Genomic DNA, 26,132 nt, shown 5'->3' with positions numbered 1-26,132 from the left:
TTCTTAATCTTTATACTCTTTATTGGTGGCCTCCTCTCTTCGCAAGTCTTCTGAACTATAAGCCTGTTTAGCCTACTTATCAAACTCCTCACACACATCCCCATGCCAATAAGCCCTCCTTCTCGCTCTCTCCTCCTTTCTTTCCTTTCCTGGCCTCATTGACTGGCACTTCTTCCCATCTACTGTGTAGTTGTCCAGGCTAGAACCTAAGCATTAGCCCAAATTTTGGCCTCCCTCATTCTACACATACGTCAATCACCAGGTGCTGTGAATTGTACTTTCTAAATTCTTCTCAAACCTGCTCATTGCTGTTATCCTCCTGTTTGGTCCCAGTCTGCAGTTTCTTGCCTCCCAACCTATCCTCCTATCTGTCAGCCAGAGTGATCTTTCTGAAATGCACATGTGATTCTATCACTGCCCTGCTTAAAGTCCTTTAGCAGGTTCCCACTGTCCTAAAGATAAACTCCATTAATATCGCTCAAAGCTTTTCATGGCCTGACTCTGCCTGCCTCTCCATCCTCCTTTCTCTTCACTTTTTCCATTCATCATATACCTCATCTATTCTGAACTATTTGTGTCTCCATTTCTTGCTATTTTCTTTTTCTGGGTGAGTTAGGGGAATCATATTGACCCATTCTATCCGTAGACTACTCTATTGCTTGTTTTGAGCTGGAATCTGCTACTTTGGCTCTTTCATTAGGCCTACTCTCTTTCTGCTTCAGACCATACAAGTCAGCGTTCTCAGGCACGACCAGCACAGAGCAGAGGATGAATTGTTACCTCCTTTCTTTTAGTCACTATATTCCAAATAACGCCACCTGAAAGGATACTAGCTTTTTAGTAGCCACATCATAATCCCCTTTTACACACACACAGTTTGTTGAGCCATGTCTGTCTTATTCTGTGTGTTTGCACAGTTGGTATTCTGTATCTTAACACAGAAGCTGATCTGACATTTGTCCTAATGTAAGTACTTGCTAAATTTCATCTTGTTTGTTGCAGCCCTTGGTTCAGTCTTTTGAGCAATATTTTTAGCCTAATCCAAAGTCTTACAGTGTAAAGTAAAAGAAATCCCCCTTTACCATATAGATAGAGGATCTAGGCCCAGAGATGCTGAACACTAGCCGGAAGTCACACAGCAAGCAAAGCAGCAGCAGCACTGGAGCCAGAGCTCAGGGATCCTGGCCACCCTTCCCATGCATCTTCTAATATGGTACACAAATTCCCATTGCTGAATCCAACCACTGCACATACCCTTAGCTTCTGAAAAACTTTCATTAAATCTCTCAGATTTTAAGTAGTATTAATTCTGTTTGGCAAGAGAAATGATAATAAAAATAGCACCACTCTGAACAGCTGGAAACCCCGGCTTCTCCACTACTGACAGACTTTGCCACTTTGAAGAGCTTTTCTTCCAAAACTGCCACAGGAGGGGCTCGGTGGGAAAGCCTGCTGCTTTCCTCTGAAGCTAGACATCTGTCTTCTCACCCATCTGATGGCTGCCCCTCTATTTTAAGATGTCTATTTTAAAGACAAAAAATGAAACTTTCCCATGCTATAATTAGGGTGGAACTTTAAAAAGACAAAGTAGTGTAACTTGTCATAAGAGACAAGACAGCGCCAGCTTCTGCATTATGGAGCTTAAGAGGAATTTTTTAAAGGCTTATTTCTTAGCTGTTTCATATTTCACTAGAGTAAAATAAAGATTGGCCAATCAACTATAAATCAACACAGCTGCTGTGCACTGTTCTGTAATAGCTCTCAGATAGAGATTAAAAATTCAATGTACGAAAGTTGGTCCTTCCAGAAAGAGGAAAGGGCACACCCGTGACCTTGAAATATTATGAACTATAAAAGCTTCCTGCCTTCTCTGTTAAGTGTCTCTGGTCTTTGGACTTCAAGCCTGTTCCCCACACTGCTGCCAGGTCTCTTTCTGAAAGTTTATCTGACCTGTCCCTTTTTCCAGTCAGAACTGTCATAATCTATAGAAGTCTGTCAGTGTTAGGATACAGAAAAAAAGGCAAGGGGGAATTGATTGTACGAACGTTGGGGAATCTCACAGCCATGCCTGAGGGTCATGCTGAACGTAGACCCTGAGCACTGTGGAGCAGCCTGGAAGTTCTGTCTCTCAGCTTTCACACCTCCTCCTCTCTCTGACTTGCCACGTTTTTCTTTACAGGTGGGCTGCCTGTGTCTTTCTAGACCCCATGATGGGAAACATGGCTGCCTATAGCTTCTAATTATGTTACAGAGCCAGCCATGAAGAGATTTTTTTTTTTTCCCTGTTCTCTCTTTTTCACATTGGTTAAAAGCATGACAATTCCCTCTCCATTCCTCATGGTTTTGCTTAAACATTGCCTTTCCCGAATAGGCGCCTTCCCCACATACTTCTTTTGTAGTGTTTGTCTCACCGCAGGCTGTGTGTCCACCTACTCCACCTAGAGGGGAGGGATGTGTTCTTTTATTTGTAGTCTCAGTACCTGGCCACGTAAATATATGTTAAAGAAATTCATGAGTGTGAATGAACAAATTAATTAGTAATACATTCATTTAGAATATACACTCTCTAAATTCACCTGTGAAATATCCCTGACTTCAGGTATACATTACTGTCCTAGCTTTTGAACTCACTGCCAACCTTTGTTAAGCCCTCTCTAGCTCAGGCATCAGCTCCCCCTTTCATTTCCCCACCATTTAATCCACATGGGGCTAGTAGAGGTGAATGCGAAAGGTGTGATTTGGCAGTGGAAAGGGCATGGGATTTGGAGTCAGGCAGACCCAGGTTCTAGTTTGAGTCGTCCCACTTTCTAGCTATGAGACTTCAGGTAAGTTGCTCTGAGCTTCATTTTCTTAATCTGTAAAGGAGATAAATAATACCTATCCTTGGATAACACATGTAAAACACATCGCACAATGCCAGAAATGCAGTAGGTGCTAAAGAAATGTTTGTTTCCCTTCCTCTTGTTGTGTGTGTGTTTGTGGCTTATATATGTGTATACTATATGCATTTGTGCCAATGTGTACTATTTTGGTGTGTGGGTGGCACACAGTATGGAGGGAAGAATGAAAATGTTATTTGCGTCATCTGCATGTGTGGAAGAGAGTTACCTAGGTCTCATCTACCTGGAGGACACAAATGAGGTCACATTAATGGCGGTACTTAAAATGCCACCACTTCCTGCCCACCCCTGTAATTCAGGGCATCACCCCCATAAATCTCACTCTTAGGTATTTCTGGGAATCTTCAGAGAGTTTGAGTTTAAGAAGAAACTTCTCCACTCCTTACTCATGTGTTCATTTTATGAAGCCACTTGAGAAGAGAGCCCCACTGCAGCCAGGGGTGGTGCCCTCAACCCACCCTACTTTACCCTACTAGGTGGCAAAGCTGTGGTCTATGACAAGGGCATTGTCTCCTAGTGCTCCCATAGTTACCAGTCTACTAGGTGACATAGCATAAGAAGGAGTCTTCCTGAGTCAAAATTGTGCAGTGATCTGCAGAATGCTCCCTCCAGCTTGGTCATGCCTCTTTCACCTGGCATTTTCTATAAGCACTACCTATACAGTCTCCCACCCTGCCCTAACCTGGTCTCAATGATGTGTGTAACCTTTCTCCATACAGAAGACGATATGGTATGTATAATAGTGTTTGGGAAAGGAGAAGGTGGGGAAGGAATTATACTTTCTGTGCATTCCTATGGGGACCTCTTTTGGGCACTAGAACATTCCTAAGCTGGTTAGTCCTCCTAATTGATTCCCTGTCCTCCATGGCTTCCTGGGAATGGTGGAGTTTGTCCCTTGACCTTGCTCATTACTCAAGATCTTTGCACTCACAGGGAGGCATCTGTAACATCGCTGACAAGCAAGAGGTACATCCTGAGGTTCCCAGCACTGGAGACACTGATGCTGGATGACAACAGACTTTCCAACCCCAGTTGCTTTGCCAGCCTGGCTGGGCTCAGGAGGTAAAGCCATAAGCCTTTCTCTGCTGGGCCTCCTCTAATCCCCAGGCTTGCTCACACTCTGAGTGCTGTTCTGGAAGCCAAAAGGTTTGGGTTTAAAGCCTAGCTCCACAATTTATCTCTACTGTGTGGCCATGGGTAAGTCATTTCTCCCCTCTGAGCTTTGGCTCCTCCATAAAAATGGCCATGAGTGAGGACATTTCTGATCACATGACTGAATTAGAAGCAGCAAAGAGAAAGGAAAACAGGAAGAGATTTTACCCAAGATAGGATTCGGACCCTGACAGTAGAGACAGAAAAATTTTTTAAAATAATGAGAATCAGAAAGAGAAATTTGATTCCTGAGTTCTAACTGAAGTAAAGAAAATAGTGGCATTTACATTGTTAAGCTTTACTTCTCTGGAAAATTTACTTTGGTTTCAACTACCATTTGCTGAATACTACTTTGTGCCAGGCCATTTACATATTGCCTCATTTAATCTTCACAAGAACCCTGAAAGGTTAATAAATATTATCCCCATTTTAGAGACAGGGATATTGAATCCCAGAGAGAGTAAGTCACTGGCTCAACATCACACAAGAGGAATAAGTATCCAAGCCTGATTCCATGTTTTTTCCCTAAAGTTGCTTGGTAAACAATCCTGAGGTATCATTATTGCTATGATTCTGTATTCACTTTCCTTAATTGAAGACTGAAGAAGTTAAGCCTGGATGAAAACAGGATTATCAGGATCCCATACCTACAGCAAGTTCAGCTCTATGACGAGTCAGTGGACTGGAATGGAGGCAGGGGAAGTCCCCAAAAAGAGCCCCAATTCATTCTGCAGTCCAAGCCAAGGATGCTTGAGGACTCAGATGAGCAACTGGATTATACTGTACTGCCCATGAAAAAGGATGTTGACCGGACAGGTGAGTGACACCCCTTGTTCCGGAAATTCTAGCCTCATGGTGGAAATACACTTCTGAGAGTTTATTCTGAAAGTCTCACTTGGTCATGGTGAATATCACGAATTGAATTTGCTGATTCTTTGTCAAGGATTTTTGCATCTATGTTTGGGAGATGTGTTGGTGTATTGATTTCTTTTGTTACAGTATTCTTGTTAGGATTTATAATCAAGGTTATGCTTGCCTGATAAAATGTATTTTGGAAGTTTTATTTCTGTTTCCTAGGAAAGTTTATATACTATTATTATTTTATCCTTAAATTTTGGAAGAATTCACCACGAGACCACCTGAGCCTGGAGTTTTCTTTGTAGAATGAGGTTGAAATTATGCAACTTTAGAAGTTTGGAAGAGGTGCTCCTGACACCTGAAATTTAGACCTCTGGGGAAGCGGTGCAGCTTGGCTGCTGGTGTCTCTGAGCTATGATGGGCTTCATGTAGCTGAGACCCAGATCTCTGAGAAGAGGATACTGGCCAGCTGGTGCTGGTGCCTGTGGAGAAGTCATAGTGAAGCTAGTTTATAAAAGTTGGAAAAACTGCAAACTAGATTCAGCTACTGCTGGGGAAAGACTTGCTAGACTACAGCAAAAACAAAACAAACCAAAAACCAGTGGCATTCACAGGAAGCACAAGCAGTCAGGAAACCCATGGGAAGCAGATAGGAAGAGATAAGCCCCTTTTTCCTCTTCCAGCTTTGCAGTCTCCCTTTAGCACCACCCATATTGTCAGAGTCTAACAGGAAACCAGCAGTCAAAGCAGAAATACGGTTTTGAGAGCCTCAGCTCCAGCATTCTAAAGCAGAATAAAGAAAGATAGATTTCGAAGTTAAAAATAATACTAATAACTGGCCGGGCACAGTGGCAGTTATTTTGGGAGGCCAAGGCTGGAGAATTGTTTTGAGGCCAGGAGTTTCAGGCGTGCAGTGAGCTATGATCACACCACTGCCCTCTGGCCTGGATGACAGAGCGAGACCCTATCTCTATAAAAAATTAGCTGGGTGTGATGGCATGCACCTGTAGTCCTGGCTACTGGGGGCTGAGGCAGGAGGATCCCTTGAGCCTGTAGTGAGCTATGATCACGCCACTGCTCTCCAGCCTGGGCAGCAGAGTGAGACCCTGTCTCTACAAATAATAATAGTAACAACTTAATAAAGGGCGCACTTATGTTATTCAGATTCTCCCTAAAATAATTTTCTGTCTACTTGGTGCGTTAACTTTGGAAATAGGTATATTAAAGTCTATCCCCACTGTTGTAGATTTGTCAGTATCTCCTTGCATTTCTGGCATTTTTTTTTTTTACTGTGAAGTTGGTTTGGTTCTCTGTTATTAGGTTTGTGACTTTTATCTTGGTAAGTTGTGTATTTTAATCGTCGTAAAATATCCCAGGTAGATAAATAATTTTGGTTTTGACTTGGGCCTCTATTTTGTTTGATATGAATATTTATTTTAGGATATCTTAAAAACAATATAGTACTGCATATTTTTCCTTATATGCGTCTTAATGAGTCTTTTTTCATAGAAGCATTTAACTCACATCGTGATTATTAATACATTTCAGCTTATTTCTACCATTAGTGTGTTTTCTATTTACCTATGCTTTTTCTTTTTTTTCTTCTTGTGAGCACTAAGTTTTCTTTCAATTCCAATCTTTTCACTAATTGTTTAAAGCAAGAAATCTCATGTCTATATCTCTAATGGTTACCCTAAAACTTTTTTTTATTTTTAGAGACAGGGTCTCACCCTATCACCCCAGGCTGAAGTGCAGTTACACGATCGTGCTCAAACTGTATTGTTGAACTCTGGGGCTCAAGTGATCCTCCTGCCTCAGCCTCCCAAGTAGCTGGGACCACTGCACCTGGCTATTACCCTAAAACTTTTAATTCATATTTTAAAACTCACTTTTGTCTATCAGCACCTAGAATCAACCAAATACATGTCTTCTTTTTTAATAAGAAAATTTTAATATGCATCTGTCTATGCCACCCTACTCCCATCACTTCCCATAATGTAATAAACTCTAACAATAATTTAGATTGGTTTTAATTTTTAAAATTATATACCAATGATTCTTTAGACTGAAAGATTGAACCTCATCCTTAGGTTCTTTATCATGTGTACATATGTATAACTTAGGAGCAGAGACTTCTGTTTACAATACAACTCAGGTCCTAATACAGTATAATTTTTAATCTCTTCAAAGTTCTTCTTACTCTCTTATTTTTTTTCCTTCATCCTTAATTCCTACTCCCATTTCCTATTTTCATATAAATGTCTACTCTTATCTTGGATATATTTTCCTGGATATATGTATTTATCTTTGTAAAATATATATTATTTTGTGTGTAATGTGTTTGTAATTTACATAATGGTAATATGGTCTTGAGCTCTTTCTGTTACTTGATTTTTTCAGTCAACATTGTTTTTAAGACCTTTCCTTCTTGCTGTATGTCCATCTAGTTATTGGCTTTTTATTTTATTTTATTTTTTTGAGACGGAGTCTCGCTCTGTTGCCCAGGCTGGAGTGCAATGGCGCGATCTCCGCTCACTGCAAGCTCTGCCTCCTGGGTTCTCGCCATTCTCCTGCCTCAGCCTCCTGAGTTCCTGGGACTACAAGTGCCCGCCACCATGCCCGGCTAATTTTTTGTATTTTTAGTAGAGACAGGGTTTCACCATATTAGCCAGGATGGTCTCGATCTCCTGACCTCATGATCTGCCTGCCTCAGCCTCCCAAAGTGTTGGGATTACAGGCATGAGCCACCGTGCCCGGCCTAGTTATTGACTTTTAACTAATGCATAGTATGCTACAATATATGCTCTAAACACATTTCACACATCTCTTCCCTTACTGATGAACACTTAGGTTGCTTATAACTCTCTTACTACAAATGGTGCTACAATGAACAACCTTGTGAACATCTTTTGCATATATCACTGTGCCAGGGTTTTCCTGGAGTATTTACCCAGAAGTGGGATTGATGGATGACAGAGTATATGTATATGTAGTTTTAAAAATTGCCACCTGATTGTTCTTCAAAATAGTTGCTTCAGTGTACACTCATACAAGTAGTACATAAGGGTTCTTGTCTTCCTATGTCCTTATCAATACTTGGTATTATCTTACTTTATCGTTTTTCTAAGTTTTATTATTCTGGCAGGTGTAAAGTGATATTTATCTTTAAAAACTTTTTAATTTATAATTTTTGTTGGTACATAGTAGATGTATATATTTATGGGGCACATGAGATATTTTGGTACAGGCATGTAATATACTCTTTTAGTTATTTTTAAATGTACAATTAAAGTATCATTGACTATAGTCCCCCTGTTGTGCTACCAAATACTAGGTCTTATTCATTCTTTCTATTTTTTTTGTACCAGTTAACCATCCCCACCTCTCCCCCAGACCCCCACTTTCCTTCCCAGCCTCTGGTAACCATCTTTCTACTCTCTGTGTCCATGAGTTCAATTGTTTTGACTTTCAGATCCCACAAATAAGTGAGAATATGCAATTTTTGTCCTTCTGTGCCTGGCTTATTTCACTTAACATAGGGACCTCCAGTTCCATCCATGTTCTTGCAAATGATAGAATCTCATTCTTTTTAATGGCCGAATAGTACTCCATTGTATATATGTACCACATTTTCTTTATCCATTCATCTGTTGATGGATATGTAGGTTGCTTCCAAATCTTGGCTATTGTGAACACTGCTGCAGCAAACATAAGAGTGCAGATATCTCTCTGATATACCGATTTCCTTTCTTTTGGGTATGTACTCAGCATTGGGATTGCTGGATCATATGGTAGCTCTATTTTTAGTTTTTTGAGGAACTTCCAAACTATTCTTCATAGTGGTTGTGCCAATTTACATTCCCAGCAACAGTGTATGAGGGTTCCCTTTTCTCCACATCCTCACCAGCATTTGTTATTGCCTGACTTTTGGATAACAGCCATTTTAACTAGGGTGAGATGATATCTCATTGTAGTTTTGATTTGCATTTCTCTGATGGTCAGTGATGTTAAGAACCTTTTGATATACCTGTTTTCCATTTGAATGACTTCTTTTGAAAAATGTTTATTCAGATCTTTTGCCCATTTTTTAGTCAGATTATTAGATTTTTCCCTGTGGAGTTGTTTGAGCTCCTTATATATTCTGATGATTAATCCCTTGTCAGATGGGTAGTTTGCACATTTCTCCCATTCTGTGGGTTGTCTCTTTGTTGATTGTTTCCTTTGTTGTACAGAAGCTTTTTAACTTGATGTGATCCCATTTGTCTATTTTTGCTTTGGTTGCCTGTGCTTGTGAGATATTACTACTCAAGAAAATTTTGCCCAGACCAGTGTCCTGGAAAGTTTCCTCAATGTTTTCTTGTAGGTGTTTCACAGTTTGAGGTCTTATGTTTAATTCAAATAAAAGGCAAGAGATGGAGTCAAGTTTAATTCTTCTGCATATGGATATCCTGTTATCCCAGAACCATTTATTGAAGAGACTGTCTTTTCCTCAATGTATGTTCTTGACACCTTTGTCGAAATGGGTTAACTGTAGGTGTGTGGATTTATTTCTAGGTTCTCTATTCTGTTCCATTGGTCTATGTGTCCATTTTTATGCCAGTACCATACTGTTTTGGTTACTATAGCTTTATAGTATAATTTGAAGTCAGGTAATGTGATTCTTCTAGTTTTGTTCTTTTTGCTCAGGATAGATTTGGCTATTCTGGGTCTTTTGTGGTTCCATATAAATTTTAAGATAGTTTTGTTCTATTTCTGTGAAGAATGTCATTGGTATTTTGTAGGGATTGTATTGAATCTCTAGAATGCTTTCAGTACTATGGACATTTTAACAATATTGATTCCTCCAATCCATGAACATGGGATATCTTTCCATTTTTATGTGTCCTCTTCAATTTCTTTCATTGGTGTTTTATAGTTTTTATTGTAGAGATCTTTTACTTCTTTGGTTAATTCCTAGGTATTGAATTTTATTGGTGGCTATTGTAAATGGGATTCCTTTTTTATTTCTTTTTCAGATTGTTCACTGTTGGCATATAGAAATGCTACCAATTTTGTATGTTGACTTCGAGTCCTGAAACTTTACTGAATTTGCTTATCAGTTCTAATCATTTTTTGGTGGAGTCTTTAGGTTTTTCCAATATAAGATCATATCACCTGCAAACAAGGATAATTCAACTTCCTCCCTTCCAGTTTGGATCCCCTTTATTTCTTTCTCTTGTTTGATTGCTCTAGCTAAGACTTCCAGTAATCAGTTGAATAATGGTGGTAAAAGTGGGCATCCTTGTCATGTTCCAGATATAAGAGGAAAGGCTTTCAGTTTTTCCCCATTTAGTACGATACTAACTATGTGTCTGTCATATATAGCTTTTAATATGTTGAGGTGTGGTCCTTCTATACCTGGTTTTTTGAGGGTTTTTATCATGAAGGGATGTTGAACTATGTCAAATGCTTTTTCAGCATCAATTGAAATGATCATATGGTTTTAGTCCTTCATTCTGTTGATGTGGTGTATCACATTGATTGATTTGTGTGTGTTGAAACATCCTTGCATCCCTGGGATAAATCCCACTTGGCCATAATTAATGATTTTTTTTTTCTTGAGATGGAGTTTCACTCTTGTTGCCAAGGCTGGAGTGCAATAGCACGATCTTGGCTCACCGCAGCCTCCACCTCCCGGGTTCAAGTGATTCTCCTGCCTCAGCCTCCCAAGTAGCTGGGATTACAGGCATGTGCCACCACACCTGGCTAATTTTGTATTTTCAGTAGACACGGGGTTTCTCCATGTTGATCAGGCTGGTCTGGAACTCCCGACCTCAGGTGATCCACCCACCTTGGCCTCCCAAAGTGCTGGGATTACAGGCATGAGCCACTGCGCCCGGCCGATGAATGATCTTCTTAATGTACTGTTGAATTTGTTTTGCTGGTATTTTGATGAGGATTTTTGCATCAATATTCATCAGATATATTGGCCTGTATTACTATTTTATTTATTTATTTTATTGATTTTTTCGAGACAGAGTTTCACTTTTATTGCCCAGGCTGGAGTGCAGTGGCGCTTTCTTGGCTCACTGCAACCTCCGCCTCCTGGGTTCAAGAGATTCTCCTGCCTCAGCCTGCCGAATAGCTGGGATTACAGGTGCCTGCCACCACGCCTGGCTAATTTTTTGTATTTTTAGTAGAGACGGGGTTTCACCATGATGGCCAGGCTGGTCAGTATTATTTTTTTTTAATGTGTCTTTGTCTGGTTTTGGTATCAGGGTAATGCCGGCCTCATAGAATGAGTTTGGAAGTATTCCCTCCTCCTTTATCTTTCTGAACAGTTTGAATAGGATTGGTATTAGTTCTTTAAATGTTTGGTAGAATTCAGCAGTGAAGCCATGATGTCTCAGCCTTTTCTTTACTGGGAGACTTTTTATTATGGCTTCAATCATGTTACTTGTTATTGGTCTGTTTAGGTTTTGAATTTCCTCATAGTTCAATCTTGGTAGATTGTATATGTCTAGAATTTATCCATTTCTTCTAGATTTTCCAATTTATTGGCATATAGCTGCTCATAGTAGCCACTTATGATCCTCTGAATTTCTTCAGTAACAGCTGTAATATCTCCTTTTTTATCTCTGATTTTATTTATTTGGGTCTTCTCTTTTTTTCTTAGTCTAACTAAAGGTTACTGAATTTTGTTTATCTTTTCAAAAAACCAACTTTTTGTTTCATTGGTCTTGTGTAATGTTTGCCTCATTTCAAATTCATTTATTTGTGCTCAGATATTTATTATCTCTTTTCTTCTACTACTTTTGGGTTTGGTTTGCTCTTGCTTCTCTAGTTCTTTAAGATGCATCATTAGGTTATTTATTTGAAGTTTTTCTAGTTTTTTATGTAGGCACTTGGAGCTATAAATTTTCCTATTAGTACTGTTTTTGCTGTATCCTATATGTTTTCGTATGTTGTGTCCATTATCATTTGTTTCAAGAAATTTTTAAAATTTCCATCTTAATTTCTTCATTGATCCACTGGTCATTTAGTAGCATATTGTTTAATTTCTATGTGTTTGTATAGTTTCCAAAATTTCTCTTATCATTGATTTCTAATTTTATTCCATTATGGTCAGAGAAGATGTTTGATATTATTTCAAGATTTTAAAAAAATGTTTTAAGACTTGTTTTGTGACCTAACATATGGTCTGTACTTGAAAATGATACATGTGCTAAGGATAAAAATGTGTATTCTGAAGCCATTGGATGAAATGTTCTGTAAATATCTATTAAGTCCATTTTTTCTATGATGCAGATTAAGTCCAATGTTTCTTTGTTGATTTTCTGTCTGGGAGATCTGTCCAATGCTGAAAGTGGGGTGTTGAAGTCTCCAGCTATTACTGTGTTGGATTCTATCTCCAATAATACATGCTTTATATATCTGGGTTCTCCAGTGTTGGGTGCATATATATTTGTAATCAGTGTATCTTCTTGCTGAATTGACCCCTTTATCATTATATAATTATCTTCTTTGTCTTTTTAATTATCTTCTTAAAGTTTTTGTCTTGAAATCTATTTTGTCTGATATAAGTATAGCTATTCTTTCCCCTTTTTGGTTTCCACTTGCATGGAATATCTTTTTCCATCCCTTTATTTTTAGTCTATTTGTGTCTTTTTAGATGAGGTGTGTTTCTTGTAGGCAGCAAATTACTGGGTCTTGTTTTTACATCCATTTAGCTACTTTGTCTTTATTGCAGTTTAGTTATTTACATTTAATGTTATTATTAAGCAGGGACTTACTCCTGCCATTTTGTTGTATTTTGTTGTTGTTTTGTGGTCTTCTCTTCCTTCTTTCCTTCTTGTCTTCCTTTTACTGAAGGTGATTTTCTCTGGTAATATGTTTTAATTTCTTGCATTTTATTTTTTGTGTATCCATCGTATATTTTTTGATTTGAGGTTGCCATAAGGCTTGCAAATACTATCTTATAACCCATTATTTTAAACCAATGACAACTTAACACTGATTGCACAAACACACCACAAGAAAACTAACAAAAACTCAACACTTTAACTTTGTCCCCCCACTTACTAACTTTTTGTTGTTTCTATTTATGTCTTGTTATACTGTCTACGTCTTGAAAAGTTGTAATTATTATTTTTTATTGGTTCATCATTTAGCCTTTCTACTTAAGTCAAGAGAAGTTTACACATGACCACTACAGAGTTATGCTATTTTGTGTTTTTCTGTGTGCTTAGTATTACCAGTGAGTTTTGGACCTTCAGATGATTTCTTCTTGCTCATTAACATCCTTTCTTGAGACTGAAGAACTTCCTTTTGCATTTCTTGTAGGACATATCTTGTGTTAATGAAATCCCTCAGCTTTTGTTTTTTTTTTTTTTTTCTTTTCATCATTATTATTATTATTATTATTATTATAGTTTAGGCTCTATGGTACATGTGCACAACGTGCAGGTAAGTTACATATGTATACATGTGCCATGCTGGTGCGCTGCACCCACCAACTCGTCATCTAGCATTAGGTATATCTCCCAATGCTATCCGTCCCCCCTCCCCCCACCCCACAACAGTCCCGGAAGTGTGATGTTCCCCTTCCTGTGTCCATGTGTTCTCATTGTTCAATTCCCACCTATGAGTGAGAATATGCGGGGTTTGGTTTTTTGTTCTTGCGATAGTTTACTGAGAATGATGATTTCCAATTTCATCCATGTCCCTACAAAGGACATGAACTCATCATTTTTTATGGCTGCATAGTATTCCATGGTGTATATGTGCCACATTTCCTTAATCCAGTCTATCATTGTTGGACATTTGGGTTGGTTCCAAGTTATTTGCTATTGTGAATAATGCCACAATAAACATACGTGTGCATGTGTCTTTATAGCAGCATGATTTATAGTCCTTTGGGTATATACCCAGTAATGGGATGGCTGGGGCAAATGGAATTTCTAGTTCTAGATCCCTGAGGAATCGCCACACTGACTTCCACAAGGGTTGAACTAGTTTACAGTCCCACCAACAGTGTAAAAGTGTTCCTATTTCTCCACATCCTCTCCAGCACCTGTTGTTTCCTGACTTTTTAATGATCGCCATTCTAACTGGTGTGAGATGGTATCTCATTGTGGTTTTGATTTGCATTTCTCTGATGGCCAGTGATGGTGAGCATTTTTTCATGTGTTTTTTGGCTGCATAAATGTCTTCTTTTGAGAAGTGTCTGTTCATGTCCTTCGCCCACTTTTTGATGGGGTTGTTTGTTTTTTTCTTGTAAATTTGTTGGAGTTGATTGTAGATTCTGGATATTAGCCCTTTGTCAGATGAGTAGGTTGCGAAAATTTTCTCCCATTTTGTAGGTTGCCTGTTCACTCTGATGGTAGTTTCCTTTGCTGTGCAGAAGCTCTTTAGTTTAATTAGATCCCATTTGTCAATTTTGGCTTCTGTTGCCATTGCTTTTGGTGTTTTAGACATGAAGTCCTTGCCCATGCCTATGTCCTGAATGGTAATGCCTAGGTTTTCTTCTAGGGTTTTTATGGTTTTAGGTCTAACATTTAAGTCTTTAATCCATCTTGAATTGATTTTTGTATAAGGTGTAAGGAAGGGATCCAGTTTCAGCTTTCTACATATGGCTAGCCAGTTTTCCCAGCACCATTTATTAAATAGGGAATCGTTTCCCCATTGCTTGTTTTTCTCAGGTTTGTCAAAGATCAGATAGTTGTAGATATGTGGCATTATTTCTGAGGGCTCTGTTCTGTTCCATTGATCTATATCTCTGTTTTGGTACCAGTACCATGCTGTTTTGGTTACTGTAGCCTTGTAGTATAGTTTGAAGTCAGGTAGCGTGATGCCTCCAGCTTTGTTCTTTTGGCTTAGGATTGACTTGGCGATGCGGGCTCTTTTTTGGTTCCATATGAACTTTAAAGTAGTTTTTTCCAATTCTGTGAAGAAAGTCGTTGGTAACTTGATGGGGATGGCATTGAATCTGTAAATTACCTTGGGCAGTATGGCCATTTTCACGATATTGATTATTCCTACCCATGAGCATGTAATGTTCTTCCATTTGTTTGTATCCTCTTTTATTTCATTGAGCAGTGGTTTGTAGTTCTCCTTGAAGAGGTCCTTCACATCCCTTGTAAGTTGGATTCCTAGGTATTTTATTCTCCTTGAAGCAATTGTGAATGGGAGTTCACTCATGATTTGGCTCTCTGTTTGTCTGTTATTGATGTATAAGAATGCTTGTGATTTTTGTACATTGATTTTGTATCCTGAGACTTTGCTGAAGTTGCTTATCAGCTTAAGGAGATTTTGGGCTGAGACAATGGGGTTTTCTAGATATACAATCATGTCATCTGCAAACAGGGACAATTTGACTTCCTCTTTTCCTAATTGAATACCCTTGATTTCCTTCTCTTGCCTAATTGCCCTGGCCAGAATTTCCAACACTATGTTGAATAGAAGTGGTGAGAGAGGGCATCCCTGTCTTGTGCCAGTTTTCAAAGGGAATGCTTCCAGTTTTTGCCCATTCAGTATGATATTGGCTGTGGGTTTGTCATAAATAGCTCTTATTATTTTGAGATACGTCGCATCAATACCTAATTTATTGAGAGTTTTTAGCATGAAGGGTTGTTGAATTTTGTCAAAGGCCTTTTCTGCATCTATTGAGATAATCATGTGGTTTTTGTCTTTGGTTCTGTTTATATGCTGGATTACATTTATTGATTTGCGTATATTGAACCAGCCTTGCATCCCAGGGATGAAGCCCACTTGATCATGGTGGATAAGCTTTTTGATGTGCTGCTGGATTCTGTTTGCCAGTATTTTATTGAGGATTTTTGCATCAATGTTCATCAAGGATATTGGTCTAAAATTCTCTTTTTTTGTTGTGTCTCTGCCAGGCTTTGGTATCAGGATGATGCTGGCCTCATAAAATGAGTTAGGGAGGATTCCCTCTTTTTCTATTGATTGGAATAGTTTCAGAAGGAATGGTACCAGCTCCTCCTTGTACCTCTGGTAGAATTCGGCTGTGAACACATCTGGTCCTGGACTTTTTTTGGTTGGTAAGCTATTGTTTATTGCCACAATTTGAGATCCTGTTATTGGTCTATTCAGAGATTCAACTTCTTCCTGGTTTAGTCTTGGGAGGGTGTATGTGTTGAGGAATTTATCCATTTCTTCTAGATTTTCTAGTATATTTGCGTAGAGGTGTTTGTAATATTCTCTGATGTTAGTTTGTATTTCTGTGGGATTGGTGGTGATATCCCCTTTATCATTTTTTATTGCATCTATTTGATTCTTCTCTCTTTTTTTCTTTATTAATCTTGCTAGCCGTCTATCAATTTTGTTGATTCTTTCAAAAAACCAGCTCCTGGATTCATTGATTTTTTGAAGGGTTTTTTGTGTCTCTATTTCCTTCAGTTCTGCTCTGATTTTAGTTATTTCTTGCCTTCTGCTAGCTTTTGAATGTGTTTGCTCTTGCTTTTCTAGTTCTTTTAATTGTGATGTTAGGGTGTCAATTTTGGATCTTTCCTGCTTTCTCTTGTGGGCATTTAGTGCTATAAATTTCCCTCTACACACTGCTTTGAATGCATCCCAGAGATTCTGGTATGTTGTGTCTTTGTTCTCGTTGGTTTCAAAGAACATCTTTATTTCTGCCTTCATTTCGTTATGTACCCAGTAGTCATTCAGGAGCAGGTTGTTCAGTTTCCACGTAGTTGAGCGGTTTTGAGTGAGATTCTTAATCCTGAGTTCTAGCTTGATTGCACTGTGATCTGAGAGATAGTTTGTTATAATTTCTGTTCTTTTACATTTATTGAGGAGAGCTTTACTTCCAAGTATATGGTCAATTTTGGAATAGGTGTGGTGTGGTGCTGAAAAAAATGTATATTCTGTTGATTTGGGGTGGAGAGTTCTGTAGATGTCTATTAGGTCTGCTTGGTGCAGAGCTGAGTTCAATTCCTGGGTATCCTTGTTGACTTTCTGTCTCGTTGATCTGTCTAATGTTGACAGTGGGGTGTTAAAGTCTCCCATTATTAATGTGTGGGAGTCTAAGTCTCTTTGTAGGTCACTCAGGACTTGCTTTATGAATCTGGGTGCTCCTGTATTGGGTGCATATATATTTAGGATAGTTAGCTCTTCTTGTTGAATTAATCCCTTTACCATTATGTAATGGCCTTCTTTGTCTCTTTTGATCTTTGTTGGTTTAAAGTCTGTTTTATCAGAGACTAGGATTGCAACCCCTGCCTTTTTTTGTTTTCCATTTGCTTGGTAGATCTTCCTCCATCCTTTTATTCTGAGCCTATGTGTGTCTGTGCACATGAGATGGGTTTCCTGAATACAGCACACTGATGGGTCTTGAGTCTTTATCCAGTTTGCCAGTCTGTGTCTTTTAATTGGAGCATTTAGTCCATTTACATTTAAAGTTAATATTGTTATGTGTGAATCTGATCCTGTCATTATGATGTTAGCTGGTTATTTTGCTCGTTAGTTGATGCAGTCTCTTCCTAGTCTCGATGGTCTTTACATTTCGGTATGATTTTGCAGTGGCTGGTACCGGTTGTGCCATTCCATGTTTAGCGCTTCCTTCAGGAGCTCTTTTAGGGCAGGCCTGGTGGTGACAAAATCTCTCAGCATTTGCTTGTCTGTAAAGTATTTTATTTCTCCTTCACTTATGAAGCTTAGTTTGGCAGGATATGAAATTCTGGGTTGAAAATTCTTTTCTTTAAGAATGTTGAATATTGGCCCCCACTGTCTTCTGGCTTGTAGGGTTTCTGCCGAGAGATCCGCTGTTAGTCTGATGGGCTTCCCTTTGATGGTAACCCGACCTTTCTCTCTGGCTGCCCTGAACATTTTTTCCTTCATTTCAACTTTGGTGAATCTGACAATTATGTGTCTTGGAGTTGCTCTTCTCGAGGAGTATCTTTGTGGTGTTCTCTGTATTTCCTGAATCTGAATGTTGGCCTGCCTTGCTAGATTGGGGAAGTTCTCCTGGATAATATCCTGCAGAGTGTTTTCCAACTTGTTTCCATTCTCCCCTTCACTTTCAGGTACACCAATCAGACGTAGATTTGGTCTTTTCACATAGTCCCACATTTCTTGGAGGCTTTGCTCGTTTCTTTTTATTCTTTTTTCTCTAAACTTCCCTTCTCGCTTCATTTCATTCATTTCATCTTCCAGGGCTGATACCCTTTCTTCCATTTGATCACATCGGCTCCCGAGGCTTCTGCATTCTTCACGTAGTTCTCGAGCCTTGGTTTTCAGCTCCATCAGCTCCTTTAAGCACTTCTCTGTATTGGTTATTCTAGTTATACATTCTTCTAAATTTTTTTCAAAGTTTTCAACTTCTTTGCCTTTGGTTTGAATATCCTCCCGTAGCTCGGAGTAATTTGATCGTCTGAAGCCTTCTTCTCTCAGCTCGTCAAAGTCATTCTCCGTCCAGCTTTGTTCCGTTGCTGGTGAGGAACTGCGTTCCTTTGGAGGAGGAGAGGTACTCTGCTTTTTAGAGTTTCCAGTTTTTCTGCTCTGTTTTTTCCCCATCTTTGTGGTTTTATCTACTTTTGGTCTTTGATGATGGTGATGTACAGATGGGTTTTTGGTGTGGATGTCCTGTTAGTTTTCCTTCTAACAGACAGGACCCTCAGCTGCAGGTCTGTTGGAGTACCTGGCTGGCCGTGTGAGGTGTCAGTCTGCCCCTGGTGGGGGGTGCCTCCCAGTTAGGCTGCTCGGGGGTCAGGAGTCAGGGACCCACTTGAGGAGGCAGTCAGCCCGTTCTCAGATCTCCAGCTGCATGCTGGGAGAACCACTGCTCTCCTCAAAGCTGTCAGACAGGGACATTTAAGTCTGCAGAGGTTACTGCTGTCTTTTTGTTTGTCTGTGCCCTGCCCCCAGAGGTGGAGCCTACAGAGGCAGGCAGGCCTCCTTGAGCTGTGGTGGGCTCCACCCAGTTCAAGCTTCCAGGCTGCTTTGTTTACCTAAGCGAGCCTGGGCAATGGCGGGCGCCCCTCCCCCAGCCTCGCTGCCGACTTGCTGTTTGATCTCAGACTGCTGTGCTAGCAATCAGCGAGGCTCCGTGGGCGTAGGACCCTCTGAGCCAGGTGCGGGCTATACTCTCCTGGGGCACCGTTTCCTAAGCCTGTCGGAAAAGTGCAGTATTCGGGTGGGAGTGGCCCGATTTTCCAGGTGCCGTCTGTCACCCCTGGAAAGGGAACTCCCTGACCCCTTGCGCTTCCCGAGTGAGGCAGTGCCTCGCCCCTGCTTTGGCTGGCGCACAGTGCACTCACCCACTGACCTGCGCCCACTGTCTGGCACTCCCTAGTGAGATGAACCCGGTACCTCAGATGGAAATGCAGAAATCACCCGTCTTCTGCGTCGCTCGCACTGGGAGCTGTAGACCTGAGCTGTTCCTATTCGGCCATCTTGGCTCCTCCCCCAATCCCTCAGCTTTTGTTTGTCTGGAAAGGTTTTTATTTCTCCTTCATGCTTAAAGAATATTTTCACTGGGTCTACTATTCTGGGGTTAAAGTTTTTTTTTTTTCTTTTTTTTTTTTTTTAGCAGTTTAAATGTGTCATGCCACTCTCCCCTGGCCTGTAAGGTTTCCACTGAAAAGCCTCCTGCCAGATATATTGGTGCTCCATTGTATGTTGTTTCTTATCTCTTACTGCTTTTAGGATCCTTGACCTTTGGGAATTTGATTATTAAATGCCTTGAAGTAGGCTTCTTAGGCTTAAATCTACTTGGTGTTCTATAACTTTCTTATGCTTGAATGTTGGTATCTTTCTCTAGGTTTGGGAAGTTCTCTGATATTATCCCTTTGAATAAACTTTCTATCCCTATCTCATGTTCTACCTCCTCTTTAAGGCCATTAGATTTGTGCTTTTTAAGGCTATTTTCTGGATCTGGTAGGCATACTTCACTGTTTTTTTATTCTTTTTTCTTTTGTCTTCTCTGAGTATTTTCAAATAGTCTGTCGAGCTCACTAATTCTTCTGCTTGATCCTTTCTGCTCTCAAGAGACTGATGCATTCTTTAATATATCAATTACATTTTTCAGCTCTAGAATTTCTGCTTGATTCTTTTTAATTATTTTGATCTCTTTATTAAATTTATCTGATAGAATTCTGAATTCCTTCTTTGTGTTATCTTGAATTTCTTTGAGTTTCCTCAAAATAGCTGTTTTGAATTCTCTGTCTGAAAGGTCATACATCTCTGTTTCTCCAGGATTGGTCCCTGGTGCCTTATTTAGTTCATTTGGTGAGGTCATGTTTTCCTGGATCATGTTGACACTCTTAAATGTCTTTGGTGATTTACTGTAGTCATCATAATCTGGGCTTATTTGTGCTTGTCCTTCTTGGGAAGGCTTTCCAGGTATTTGAAGGGACTTGGACCCCAAGCCCAATAATGCTGTGATTTTTGCAAACTTGTACATATACCACCTTGGTTGTCTTAGGTAAGATCTGGAAGAATTCTCTGGATTACCAGGCGGAGACTCTTGTTCTTGTCCCTTACTTTCTCCCAAACATGGAATCTCTCTCTGTTCCAAGCCATCTGAAACTGAGGATGCGGTGATTCAAGCACCCCTGTGGCCCCCACCACTGGTGCTGTGTCAGACCTGAAGCCAACACAGCACTGGGCTTTGTCCAGTGCCCTTCCCTTCAGGTTGGCAAGTTTCCGCAGCCCTGGGCACGTCCAGAGATGCTGTCTGGGAGCTAGGGAGTGGAGTCAAGCACCTTAGCAATTTACACGATATTCTATTCTACTGCAGCTAAGCTGGCACTCAAACCATAGTACAAAGTCCTTCCCACGCTTCCCTCCCCTTTCCACAGGCAGAGGAGCCTCTCTGTGGCTACCACCACCAGTTCATGGGGGTTTCTGTCAGGCCACTGACAATATTTGCTTAAAGCCCAAGGGATCTTCCCTCAGCTTGTGGTAAATGCTACCAGGCCTGGGTCTCACCCTTCAGAGCAGTGGACTCCCCTCTTGCCCAGAGTGGGCCCAGAAATGCTGTCCAGGAACCTAGGTCTGGACTCAGAGACCTTAAGAGCCTGCTTGTTGCTTTACCTTACTGTGGCCGAGCCAGTGCCAATGGTGCAAGACAAAGTCTCTTTTACTTTTCCCTCTGCTTTTCTCAAACTTCTGTTTGAGTCTTTCACCATAGCCACTACATCTGGAAATGTGCTCCATCACCTCTGAAGCCAGGACATCTCAGGCCTTAAGGCCCATAGTGTACTCCCTCAGTATTGCTGCTGGTTATTCAGGGCCAAAGGGCTCTTTAGTCAACAGGGGATGAATCTTGCCAGGACTAGGTCCTTCCCTTCAAAGCAGCAGGTTCCCTTTTGGCCCAGGGTGTGTTTAGAAATGTTGTCAGGGAGCTAGGGTTATCAAGGGCCAGGTGATGAATCCTGCCAGGACTGAGTTCTTCCCTTGAAAGTAGTTTTCCCTTTTGGCCAAGAGTGTGTTTATAAATGTCTAAGAACGAGGGCCTGGAATGAGGCCTCACAAGTCTTCCCAGTGCCCTATCCTGTGCCTAAGCTGGTATCCAAGATATAAGACGAAATCTTTACTTGCTCTCCTCTTAAGTAGAAGGAAGGAGACACTTTTATTGCTGTGAACTGCGCTGCCTGGGGTTAGGGGAGGGGTGGCACAAGCACTCCCTTAGCTGTGCCAGCTGGTGTCTCCCTAGGTCACGTGCCACCCTAGTTCACTGACTCTAAGCCTAGCCTAACACTAGGAGTTGCCTAAGAATTACAGCTCTTGTGTCCTAGATTGCCTTTCAAGTTTATCTAGAACTCCAGAGCACTTCAGCCAATGGTGGCAAGGCTGGCCAAGAAACTTCAGTTCCAACAGCTGAAATGGGTGATTCCCCTCTGGCTAGGGGCTAGTCCAAATTCTGCCTCTGTGTACCAGCACTAGCTGAGCCCAGCATGGCTTTATTCTTTGCTGCGACAGGGCAGCGTGGAGTTCAATGTAAGGTCCCTCAGTTGCTGTGCTCTCCATCCCCAAAATGCACAGATTCTGTCTCTGCACCACATGGCTTCTGCCAGGGATTGGAGGAGGAGTGGCATTGGTGATTTAAGACTGTCTCTCCTGCCCTCCTCAATACCTCTTTCAATGATGTGAAGTTAAAACCAGTTACTGTGATTGCTCACCTGAGTTTTTGTTCTTGTGATAGTGCTATTCAGTGTGTAGATAGTTGTTAAAATTTGGTTTAGGGGACGGGGGTACAAATGGTGTAGGCTTCTATTCTGCCATCTTGCTCTGCCCTCTTTGGTTACTGATATTTGTTTTAATGTGCACTTTTCTATCTGCTGTCAGTGTTAAGGATTCTCCATTTACTTAGCTATTTGGTTTTCTACTTCTATGAATTGGTATTTCATATCCCTGGACAGTTTTATATCTTCTTTTATTACTACCTATGTTAATTTTATCTATAATAGTATAGATGACATTTTTAAGAGAAAAATCTTAATTTTTTAATCTTTTATTTTATTTTGGGTTCAAGGGTTGATATGGTTTGGCTGTGTCCCCACTCAAATCTCATCTTGAATTGTAATCCCCATAATCCCCACCCAGTGGGAAGTCATTGGATCATGGTGGCAGTTCTCCCCATGTTGTTCTCATGATAGTGAGTTCTCATTAGATCTGATAGTTCTGTAAGTGTTTGGCAAGTTTCTTCTTCATTCATTCTCTCGCCTGCCACCTTGTGAAGAAGGTGCCTGCCTCCCCCTCACTTTCTGCCATGATTGTAAGTTTCCTGAGACCTCCTCAGCCATACAGAATTGTGAGTCAATTAAACCTCTTTTCTTTATAAATCACTCAGTCTCAGGCAGTTCTTATAGCAATGTGAGAACGGACTAACATGGGGTACATGTACAAGTTCATTATATAGGTAAATTGCATCTCATGGGGGTTTGATGTACAGAGTATCTCATCACCCAGACAATAAGAATAGTACTGGACAGGTAGTTCTTCAGTCCTCACCCTTTACCCACCCTCTACCCTCAAGTAGATCCTGGTGCCTGTTTTTCTTTTCTTTGTGTTAATATGTACTTGATGTTTAGCTCCCACTTATAAGTGAAAACATTCAGTACTTGGTTTTCTATTCCTGTGTTAATTTTCTTAGGATAATGGTCTCCAGCTCATCCACGTTTCTGCAAAGGACATGATTTCATTCTTTTTTTTTTATGGCTACATAGGATTCCATTGTGTATATGTATCACACCAAAATATGTACATTTTCTTCATCCAGTCTACCATTGATTGGTATTTAGGTTAATTCCATGTCTTTGTTATTGTGAATAGTGCTGCGGTGAACATACATGCGCATATATCTTTGTAATAGATTGATTTATATCCCTTTGGGTATATATCCAATAATAGTATTGCTGGATCGAATAGTAATTCTGTTTTTAAGTTCTTTCGGAAGTTGCAAAACTGCTTTCCACAATGGCTGAACTAATTTATATTTCCACCAGCAGTGTATAAGCCTTCCCTTTTCTCCAGAACTTTGCCAGCATCTGTTGTTTTTTTGACATTTTCATAATAGTCATTCTGACTGGCGTACATGATATTAATATCTCATTATGGTTTTGGTTTGCATTTCTCTAATGATTAGTGATGTTGAGCATTTTTTCATATGCTTGTTGGCAGGATGTATGTCTTCTTTTTTTTTTCTTTTGAAGTCTTCATTTATTTATTTATTTTTTATTTTTTCATTTTTTATCATACTTCAAGTTTAAGGGTACATGTGCACAACGTGCAGGTTAGTTACATATGTATACATGTGCCATGTTGGTGTGCTGCACCCATTAACTCATCATTTAACGTTAGGTATATCTCCAAATGCTATCCCTCCCCCTCCCCCACCCCACAACAGGCCCCGGTGTGTGATGTTCCCCTTCCTGTGTCCATGTGTTCTCATTGTTCAATTCCCACCTGTGAGTGAGAACATGCAGTGTTTGGTTTTCTGTCCTTGCGATAGTTTGCTGAGAATGATGATTTCCAGCTTCATACATGTCCCTACAAAGGACATGAACTCATCATTTTTTATGGCTGCATAGTATTCCATGGTGTATATGTGCCACATTTTCTTAATCCAGTCTATCATTGTTGGACATTTGGGTTGGTTCCAAGTCTTTGCTATTGTGAATAGTGCCACAATAAACATACGTGTGCATGTGTCTTTACAGCAGCATGACTAATAATCCTTTGGGTATATACCCAGTAATGGGATGGCTGGGTCAAATGGTATTTCTAGTTCTAGATCCCTGAGGAATCGCCACACTGACTTCCACAATGGTTGAACTAGTTTACAGTCCCACCAACAGTGTAAAAGTGTTCCTATTTCTCCACATCCTCTCCAGCACCTGTTGTTTCCTGACTTTTTAATGATCACCATTCTAACTGGTGTGAGATGGTATCTCATTGTGGTTTTGATTTGCATTTCTCTGATGGCCAGTGATGATGAGCATTTTTTCATGTGTCTTTTGGCTACATAAATGTCTTCTTTTGAGAAGTGTCTGTTCATATCCTTCGCCCACTTTTTGATGGGGTTGTTTGTTTTTTTTCTCGTAAATTTGTTTGAGTTCATTGTAGATTCTGGATATTAGCCCTTTGTCAGATGAGTAGATTGCAAAAATGTTCTCCCATTCTGTAGGTTGCCTGTTCACTCTGATGGTAGTTTCTTTTGCTGTGCAGAACCTCTTTAGTTTAATTAGATCCCATTTGTCAGTTTTGGCTTTTGTTGCCATTGCTTTTGGTGTTTTAAACATTAAGTCCTTACCCTTGCCTATGTCCTGAATGGTATTGCCTAGGTTTTCTTCCAGGGTTTTTATGGTTTTAGGTCTAACGTTTAAGTCTTTAATCCATCTTGAATTAATTTTTGTATAAGGTATAAGGAAGGGATCCAGTTTCAGCTTTCTACATATGGCTAGCCAGTTTTCTCAGCACCATTTATTAAATAGGGAATCGTTTCCCCATTTCTTGTTTTTGTTAGGTTTGTCAAAGATCACATGGTTGTAGATATGCGGCATTATTTCTGAGGGCTCCGTTCTGTTCCATTGGTCTATATCTCTGTTTTGGTACCGGTACCATGCTGTTTTGGTTACTGTAGCCTTGTAGTATAGTTTGAAGTCAGGTAGCGTGATGCCTCCAGCTTTGTTCTTTTGGCTTAGGATTGACTTGGCGATGCGGGCTCTTTTTTGGTTCCATCTAAACTTTAAAGTAGTTTTTTCCAATTCTGTGAAGAAAGTCATTGGTAGCTTGATGGGGATGGCATTGAATCTATAAATTACCTTGGGCAGTATGGCCATTTTCACAATACTGATTCTTCCTATCCATGAGCATGGAATGTTCTTCCATTTGTTTGTATCCTCTTTTATTTCATTGAGCAGTGGTTTGTAATTCTCCTTGAGGAGGTCTTTCACATCCCTTGTAAGTTGGATTCCTAGGTATTTTATTCTCTTTGAAGCAGTTGTGAATGGGAGTTCACTCATGATTTGGCTCTCTGTCTGTTATTGGTGTATAAGAATGCTTGTGATTTTTGCACATTGATTTTGTATCCTGAGACTTTGCTGAAGTTGCCTATCAGCTTAAGGAGATTTTGGACTGAGACGATGGGGTTTTCTAGATATACAATCATGTCATCTGCAGACAGGGACAATTTGACTTCCTCTTTTCCTAATTGAATACCCTTTATTTCCTTTTCCTGCCTGATTGTCCTGGCCAGAATGTCCAACACTATGTTGAATAGGAGTGGTGAGAGAGGGCATCCCTGTCTTGTGCCAGTTTTCAAAGGGAATGCTTCCAGTATTTGCCCATTCCATATGATATTGGCTGTGGGTTTGTCATAGATATCTCTTATTATTTTGAGATACGTCCGATCAATACTTAATTTATTGAGAGTTTTTAGCATGAAGGGTTGTTGAATTATGTCAAAGGCCTTTTCTGCATCTATTGAGATAATCATGTGGTTTTTGTTATTGGTTCCTTTTATATGTTGGATTATGTTTATTGATTTGCGTATGTTGAAGCAGCCTTGCATCCCAGGGATGAAGCCCACTTGATCGTGATGGATAAGCTTTTTGATGTGCTGCTGGATTCGGTTTGCCAGTATTTTATTGAGGATTTTTGCATCGATGTTCATCAGGGATATTGGTCTAAAATTCTCTTTTTTTATTGTGTCTCTGCCAGGCTTTGGTATCAGGATGATGCTGGCCTCATAAAATGAATTAGGGAGGATTCCCT

The 26,132-nt window shown here is 40.1% G+C and overlaps 1 protein-coding gene and 1 pseudogene across 12 annotated transcripts in view; one reads left to right on the top strand and one right to left on the bottom strand.

Moving 5' to 3' along the window:
- Nucleotides 1–19,374, bottom strand: part of LOC129009068 (large ribosomal subunit protein eL31-like) — a 28,354-nt pseudogene extending 8,980 nt beyond the window's left edge.
- The window catches only part of XRRA1 (X-ray radiation resistance associated 1), a 103,158-nt gene that overhangs the window by 37,597 nt on the left and 39,429 nt on the right, over nucleotides 1–26,132 (top strand). For 9 of the 12 annotated variants that reach the window (XM_054441765.2, XM_063672091.1, XM_054441764.2 and 6 more), the window contains 2 exons: nucleotides 3,834–3,962; nucleotides 4,651–4,868. The exons of 1 other annotated variant lie outside the window; for it this stretch is intronic. In XM_054441765.2, coding sequence (XP_054297740.2) covers nucleotides 3,901–3,962; nucleotides 4,651–4,868 — 280 coding nt within the window. In that variant the 5' untranslated portion in view covers nucleotides 3,834–3,900. Of the gene's footprint in view, nucleotides 1–3,833; nucleotides 3,963–4,650; nucleotides 4,869–26,132 lie in introns of those variants that run through there. 2 more of the 12 variants (XM_054441766.2, XM_054441767.2) reach the window with 2 other exon arrangements.

Source organism: Pongo pygmaeus, chromosome 9 (assembly GCF_028885625.2).
Source record: "Pongo pygmaeus isolate AG05252 chromosome 9, NHGRI_mPonPyg2-v2.0_pri, whole genome shotgun sequence".
Taxonomy (NCBI): domain Eukaryota; kingdom Metazoa; phylum Chordata; class Mammalia; order Primates; family Hominidae; genus Pongo; species Pongo pygmaeus.
This window is presented reverse-complemented; position numbering and strand designations above follow the sequence as displayed.